General features: G+C 48.6%; 1 protein-coding gene across 1 annotated transcript in view; it reads left to right on the top strand.

Annotated features, from left to right (window-relative positions):
- Positions 1–1094: 1094 nt before the first annotated feature.
- Positions 1095–8281, top strand: part of NOCT (nocturnin) — a gene marked incomplete at its 5' end in the record, with an annotated part of 30010 nt that continues 22823 nt past the window's right edge. The window contains one exon of the mRNA XM_081303419.1: positions 1095–1284. Within this exon, the coding sequence (XP_081159545.1) occupies positions 1095–1284 (190 nt within the window). The remainder of the gene's footprint in view (positions 1285–8281) is intronic.

Genomic DNA, 8281 nt, shown 5'->3' with positions numbered 1-8281 from the left:
CCTGCCTTTTTATGGACCAGAGAGAGACACAACACTGACCACATCCTTGGCGCTGCTCGCAAAACGATGGCTCACCTGAAGTCGTCTAGAGTCCTCTGCCCTCCACAATACCACAAATTCATGTTTCTGTCTTCTCACGCCTTAGCTTCTATCTTACATAACTGAGGAGTGCCTTCCCCAATTACGCTCCAGCCTTTTTTGCTTTCCTCGTGTATAAATCACCGTGCTCCCCCTCCCCCAATACCACAGGTGTGAATTCTCCACCTCCACGACAAGGCCCGAGCAATCGCCAACTCCTCTATGAACCCTCCACAAATCGCGGGCCTCTAGCACCCATCTGTGGCACTGATCATTTGGTTTAATTTCTCTGGTCGCCTCCTGCCTCCATTGCCCAAGGACAGGGAGCATCCTCGCGGAAAGGGGGTCGAGGTTGCAGTCAGCGTCGCCCTCGCACACAGTCAGTGCTTTATTTCGTCTAACTCAACGCAGCCCGCCCCAGGGGTGTGCCCGAGCACGCGCGCGCACACACGGACGCTGCCTTCCACTCGGACACACACGTGTCCCTTGGGCCACAGCCCTGGAACCGTCTGGGATTCCCAGCCTATGGGTGCTTCCATTCCGGTCAGAGGGAGGGGTCGCTGGTTTGTTTAAAATCGCTGCAGCGGAGGCTCGTCACTTTGGCCCTCCTGCAGTCTCCGCCCTGTGTCGCTGCTGAAGTCCCCCTTCCTCTGCAAACAGGACTGCCCCGGGCCAGGTGGCTGCAGCCCCGGCCGCGCCGCGCTCGGCCCCGAGCCCCCCCTCCGGCTCCCGCGTGGTGGCGCCCGCTTTGTCAGCGCGCGGCGCTCGCCGGTGGCGCTCCAGCCCTCTCCAGCCCGCGGCAGACGGAGCCGCCGCCGCCGCCGCCGCTGTCGCATCTTCTCGCCCCTCTCGGCCTCGGCTGCCCGGGACTTTCCCGGCCCCGGGAAGTGAGAAGCGGCTCGGGACATCCGCCCGCAGCGGCCCGGCGCCTGAGCGACTCCCCGGCCTCGGCCCTCCCTCCAGGTCGGTCCTCGGGCGCGCGGAGCGGCCGCGGCGGTGGTGTGGTGGCGCCCGGCATGTTTCAGAGCCCGCGGCGGCTCTGCTCCGCCCTGCTGCAGAGGGACGCCCCCGGCCTGCGCCGCCCGCCCGCGCCCGGGCTGCGCCGCCACTCGCCCCCGCCCGCGATCGTCCCCCGGCCCGCGTCCCCCCGGCTCCTGGCGGCGGTCTCGGCGGCCTCGGGCGCCGCGAGGCCGTGTTCCCGGACAGGTGAGTGAGTGTCGCGGTTCCAGCGCGGCGGCCGCCTGGAGCCCGAATGAATGGAAGCTGGGGCTGCCGCGCGCGGGTCTGGCCCGGAGCCGCCCTCTCCCGCAGTGTCCGGCTCCCGGGCCTCTGCTCCTTCCCGCCGGCTTTCCTGGGGCCCGCATCTGGTGAGAACTGCATCGCTGCTCGCGTTCCGCTGGACCCTGCGTCTTGGGCTTTCGCGTTTATCGCTTTTGACCTACCTTAAGTCTGTCCTTTCCAAGGCTACAATTTATTTCTGTTGGTCACACTTCTTATTGCACTGCCTAGGAATATTTTTATAAAAAAAAAAAAACAACTGGACGACACTTAACTTGATCTTGTGGCTGGCATGGCCTAGATGTTCTGAATTTCCTTAAAGTCATGTTGATGACAGCACACGATGACTGGTGTTACATTTATTGGATATTTTTTTTTTTTTTAAGCCTTCCACTCTTTGTTTTGTACTGGAGGTTTAACCCAGGGGCACTTTAGCATTGAACTACATCCCTAGTCTTCTATCATTCGTCTTTTTTTGTTTGTTTGTTTTTGTTGTTGTTTGTTTTAATTGAAACAGGATCTCCCTAAATTGCTTAGGTTGTCCTGGAACTTGCCGATCCTCCTGCCTCAGCCTCCCAGAGTCACTGGGATTACAGGCGTTTGCCACCACACCCATCTTCGGCCTTCCACTTTTAATACTTCTGTCATTCAGTGTCCTGTATAGGTTAATTTAGGTCTTAAAAAACGGATGCCTTCTGTTCACCAAGAGTCAGTTCCACCCTCACCCCCACTACTGGGCATTGACCCTAGGGGTGCTGTACTACTGAGCTACAACCCCAGGCCTTTTTTATTTTGAGACAGGTTCCCCCAAAATTGCCCAGGCAGTCCTGCAGCTTGAAATTCTCCTGCCTCAGCTTCCTGAGTAGCTGGGATTACCTCCATCTGCCTCTATACCTGGGCAAAATATTAGGCTTCTGATATAGGTGTACTTAATGAAGTTTTTAAAAGATAAATAAATCCTCTTGATTTTATAGATAAAGATAAATCCAAGGATTTGGCAGGGCTCCTTTTGCGTGTGTTGTGCGCAGCATGTGTGCGGTGCTGGGGACCGAATGTGGTCTCACAGATGCCAGGCAAGCTTTCCTCCTGGAGCAACACCCACATCCCAGCCCATCCAGGTTGCTTCATGGTAGAGCTCCAGGATGCACAGGCCCTGCCTTCCATCCCTAGCACCAAAAGAAGAAAAGAAATGAAACCATTGTTGAGAGCTGAGCCTTGGGGAAGAAAGAGCTGTTCAGTGAGATGAAACACCTTTTTTTCTTATGGTTAAAGATTTGCAAATGGCACCAGGGTGCCAGGGGAGGAAAGTCCCTTTCAGCAGGGGTCATCCTTTTAGGCTTGTAGAAGTGGTTGGTCTTTGAACCAGGCCTTAAGCCTGGTTAGAATTGGAAGAGATTAATGTAAAGCATTTTGTTGCTGCAAAGCAGGAGCCAGAGGGGAGAGGCCTGAGCAAAGAGGCCCTTTGTAAAGTAGACAGTGCCCAGAACCTGCCTGCAGGTGCTTTTAGAAATGAGGATGATGGAATATCCCTTGTAGAGCTACTAAATCAGAATGCTTGATTAGGGGGCCCCTGGGTTTCCATATTACTGAGGCAGATAATAATAAAACTCCAGTTTTGTGGGGATTTTGGGGAGGGGGGTGAAATGTTTTGTTTAATTGGGTTCTGGGAATTGAACCCAGGGCCTCATGCATGCTAAACAGATGATTGTTAAATGCTCCAAAGTTGCAAAATATATACCCACAGTTAAGACAGGCTTTGAAAGAGCTAAAAGCTGTTCTGCTCTCCAGTCTTTTGTGGGGCGTAGTAATGAGTCCCAACTTTTGGACCCATTTGATAATCAGTTCCTTTCCTAATTATGCCTCTGGGCAATTATCAGTTACTGGGGAGATGAACTGGGTGTGGCATGATGTGGGCCTGTAATCCCAGCTACTTGGGGGCTGAGGCAGGGGGGATCTCAAGGTCAAGACCCGTGAGGCTGTGGATATAGCTCAGTTGGTAGAGTGCTTGCCTCTCATGCACAAGGTCCTGGGTTCAATCCCCAGCACCACAAAAAAAAAAAAAGTTCAAGACAAGTGTCAGCAACTTTAGTGACTCCTTGTTGTGTGTGTGTGTGTGGGGGGGAGTGATGTGGGATTGATGTTGTTCAGTGGTAGAGCACCCTGGACTCTACCTCAAAAAAGTTACTGGGAAAATGAAATCAGTCCCTTTTAAGTTTCAAGTGCTAGGTTTTTAGGATTTAAAGGGGAACTGGGAGATGATCTCAATGTTCTTCCTCAAGCCAAGACAGCAGCCCCCATAAAGAGGCAGCAGCTGCCACAGTTACTGCACTGGTTGAGTTGTAGTGGGCACTGCAGTGGGATGTCAGTGCTGGCCCCCAGATCCCTCAGATAATGAATAGTTGGCTGGATCACCGCTCACCGCTGGAACACAATGCTTTTTTCTTGGTACAATTTTAAAAGCAAATACCAACTCTGTTGAGGAGGCGGCTTTATTTAGGAGGTCCCTTAACTATGTGAGTAAGCTGCTTATGAGAGAGAAGAAATGGGAAAGCTTGTAATTATCAAGCTTCTACAGACTAAATTGCTTTCCTTGTGGGAGAACTAAGGTATCATTTTCCTGTTGCACTTGGTGGTAACAGTTTCAATACAGTGAACTGTGGGGGGCTCTTGAGTTAATAACCGTGGCTCTAGAACCATCTTCAGCCCACTTACATACAAACATTTGCACATTATTGAACTTTGTTTGCTGACTCCTAATGGTAGATGTCACCTGAAAAAGCAAATGAGATGAATTGATAAGAGTATATCCACATTCTGCCTGAACACCAGTAGACTTAAAAGGCCAACTGTTACTTTGTACCACAAGGCTGATTGCAACAGGAATTGAGAAGACAAATCAGTGGGGAAATCTTTGCTTTGGGAGGAAGGGAGGGTACTTTGGAAGGGAGTACCTGGAAGGAGGTGGTAGATGAGGGGGCAGTGGGAAACATCTTTGGAAAAGAGGTACTTCCAGAATCATCTGGGACATTTGTTATAATTGTGCTTCTGTACCTATCTGCTTGGATCAATTTCCTGAGAAAACTGACAAATTGGTATATTTCACAAGTGTCCCAGGTGTTTCTGACAAGTTTGAGAAGCCATGAAGAGGATTCTGGAAGAGTGCTAAGATGGTGAGTTTGGGGGCCGAGGCAGTTCAGCAGACCCCTGAGCAAGAGCATTTACCCCCAGGACAGAAAGGAAGGAGTTGGCAAATTTATGCAGTTCATGAGAAGAAACTTGAGGCTAACATTGTCATCAAGGTAGATCCCTGGATAAATATGAGCAAGGTTTGTCTGTTCTGTTCACTAAAGAGTGAGGCAATTATCTTCTGGTTTCTTGGAAGGAGGGGTGTGGAGAAGAAAGGAGACTCACAGCCTCAATATTTGTTGTTAGGAGTCCAATGAGTAATCAGACTTTATAGGGCCTTGATAGTTATTAAATAGTTATTGTCGTACTTTAATAAACAGAACTTTGGAGGGCATTGTGCTTTGATGTTGGTAAGCGAACTAGGACTATTGTGAAAAGAGGAATTAAGAAATTTTGGATTTGTTCTGAGAACCCTGGCTGTCTTGTCTCTGCCTGGTGTCAGAGTAACACCTGAAACCTAGTTGGATTCAGAATGCTGGGGACTTGGGCAGGAGGGCCTAGGGAAAGAATGATTTTTTTTTTCCTTCTGCTATCAAACAAATGTAAGACCCAGATCTTCTGAATTTTAATACCTGCAAGTGGAACCTGAATATCTCATTCTGACATACAGCCCAGGTAGGCAGCACAGGTGCACCAGCGAGGACTCATTTTGCTAAGTGCTTAGACTCCAGCCATAAATTTCTTTCTTTCTTTCTTTCTTTTTTTTAAATTTAGTACTAGGAATTGAACGCAGGGGCACTCAACCACTGAACCACATTCCCAACCCTATTTTGTATTTTCTTTAGAGACAGGGTCTCACTGAGTTGCTTAGTGCCTCACCGTTGCTGAGGCTGGCTTTGAACTCATGAACCTCCTGCCCCAGCTTCCCGAGCTGCTGGGATTGCAGGTGTGCACCATCATACCTTCCATGGAGGTACTCTTTAGATTAGTAATCAATATTTGGTTGGGGAAAGAGAAGAAGGAAGTGGGAATGGGCGAGCTTCTGCTGCTCATCTGTCTGTCTGCAAACGCACCAGGACTGTCAGTACCTGGTCCAGCACAAGCTACAATGTGAGTTATTTGCCAATTCTAATAATTCCTTGGATATAATATTTCTGTTTCCTTTTTATGCTTTGTTTTTATGGATGTGAACTCTCAACAAGAGTCTGCTGCATTTTATTTGGAAATAATTTCATGACTTGATGTTTTTTATTTTTATTTTTCCCAAAACTTACAGAAATTAACACAAACCAATAATGAAAATCTTTTGCCTCCAAAGTGTAAATATCACTGTGAGAACTGTCTGTCTATAGAAATTTGAAAGTTTTCTTATCCTTGGTATTCTAAAGTTTCATCCAAATAAATGTCTCAGCACCTGTTGAGCAGGTGCAGTCTTTAGCACAGGGAACATTCCATTGTTTCTTGGACTATTCTTATCACTATATTGCCTCTTGTTCTCATGTTCTTGATCCCCTGTTAGACTGTTGGCCTTATGAATCTCTCCCCCATGTCTCTTCATGTTTTTAATGCCTTTATCTTTATTTCATGACATTTTCTGAAATTTCCTGTTTTGCAGTCATTTTACATTTCTAGAGATTTTCTAGTTCTCCAGTAGCCCCCCTTTCATGGAAATCTGTTTTGTGTCTATAATAGGAGCTTTAAATGCAAGTAGATATGTTTGCTTTTTTCTCCTTCCACCTCTCTGAAGAGCTGAGTGGTAAGAGGGTCTGGTGAGTTAGCATCTGGCCTTCCCTGGAGAATGTATGAGGCAGCCTCCTGAGGACCTGACCTCTACCTTCCCATAAAGCAAGGAGGACTTCACTCTGTGTCCCATTGTCTAACCTCTTGCCTTTTGAAAAACAGAGCTCGGTGCCATGGCTCATGCTTGTATCCCAGCTACTCAGAGGCTGAGCCAGGAGGATCTCAAGTTCAAAGCCAGACTCAGCAACTTAGTGAGGCCTTAAGCAACTTAGCCAGACCCTGTCTCAAAATTTAAAAAATAAATAAATAAAAAGGGTTGGGGGTGTGGCTCAGTGGTTAAGTGCCTCTGGGTTCAATCCTTGGCACCAAAAAAATAAAATAAATAAATAAATATATGTATAGAAAGGGCTGGGGGTGTGGCTCAGTGTTGGAGCGTCCCTGGGTCAGTCCCCAGGTGGTTGGTTGGTAGGTACCCTCAGATCCACAGCAAGTTCTTGATATGGTCAGCTCTTGCAGGTTGCTTCAGCCTTGGAAGCCTTTCTGTGGCACACCGCCCACTTTCCCTGGAGCCTTCTGTTTCTACCCAGCAGCCAAAGCCATCTTTCCCAGGCTCTTCCTGTGTGAGAGGGAAAGCTGTGGCCAGTGGCTGCTTTGGATTTCATTCTTGAATGGACTGCCTCACAGCTGGCCCTCGGCCTCTCCTGCCCCCCTGTGTGCAGATTTACCTTGAAGCTTCTCCAGGGCACCCTTGCAAGGGCCACCTTTGCCTTTTTAGCTCCTGCAGTTCCCTGCACTGTGGTTCCTCTGTGAACTCAGACCTGTCCCTGTCTTTCTGGAGCTCCTCCAAGTGTTTGGCTTCTTGACAGCATCCTTCTTATTTTCCGATATCACTGATCTTTCTCTGTGTGGGGGGTGGTGCTGGGCATTCAACCCAGGGACCCGTGCATGCTGGGCTGGCACTCAAGCACCCTCCTGCTGAGCCTCATCCCTTGCCCTTTTATTTTTTTGTATTTTGAAACAGGGTGGCACCAGGTGGCTCAGGGCCTCACTAAGTTGCTGAGACTGGCCTTGAACTTAATCCTGCCTCAGCCTCCCAGGTCACTCCCATAACAGGCACACACTACCCACGGGCCTCGGTTATGTTTTCCTCGTGGTACTCTCTATGAAGACTCAACAAACACCTGTAAGATGGACGTGTCCGCCACTAGGCATTTTCTTTTCAAATTAGTGCATTTGCCCTGATTTCATCTGTTCTGGGCAGGACAGAAACACTTTAGCTGTGATTCTTAGCACAGGATATTCGCCTTTTGTCCTTTCTTTCTTTTTTTTTTTTTTTCACAGTACTGAGGTTGAACCCAGGAGCATTCCACTCTGAGTTAATTCCCAGCCCTTGTTTGTCTTTAATCTTATTTTGAGACAGGATCTCATGAAGTTCCCAGGCTGGTCTTGAACTTGTCATCCTCCTGTCTCAGCCTCCCAGGTGACTGGGACAACAGGTGTGCGCCCCCAAGCCTGGCTGTGGCTTTGTTCTTTAAACATATTTGGCTATGGGAACTTTATTACTGAAAAGTCTTGGGAAGGAGAAAGACGTATGTTTCATTTCACTGTCCTTAGATCAACAGACCCAAGGACGTATTGATTGTGTGTGAGCTGTTAGTTCCCATTTTAAGAATGAATACTTTGGGGTGGCACACGCCTACAATCTCAGCCACTCAGGAAGCTGAGGCAGGAGGATCACAAGTTCAAGGCCAGCCTAGGTGACTTAGTGAGACCTGGTCTCAAAATTAAAAAAATAAAAATGGCTAGGAATATATCTGAATGGCAAAACACCCCTGGGTTCACCCCTAGTACTATAGAAACAAACACGAAAACCAAGTCCACACACAAACTTTCTAAGCAGAAATGTAAAAGAACAATGTCTTCGGTTACTGGCAGCAAAAAACAGGTGTGGTCATGTGCAGCAGCTCCTGGACTGGGTTTGGTGGACCCCTGACCTGGAGAGAACTCTGCAGAATATCACTTCTGGCTTTCTTAACTAAAAATAGACCGTTTTCTTGGT

Source organism: Spermophilus citellus, assembly GCF_964194105.1.
Source record: "Spermophilus citellus genome assembly, chromosome: 8".
Taxonomy (NCBI): domain Eukaryota; kingdom Metazoa; phylum Chordata; class Mammalia; order Rodentia; family Sciuridae; genus Spermophilus; species Spermophilus citellus.
The sequence above is the reverse complement of the archived record's forward strand: the minus strand, read 5'-3'. Positions and strand labels throughout refer to the sequence as shown.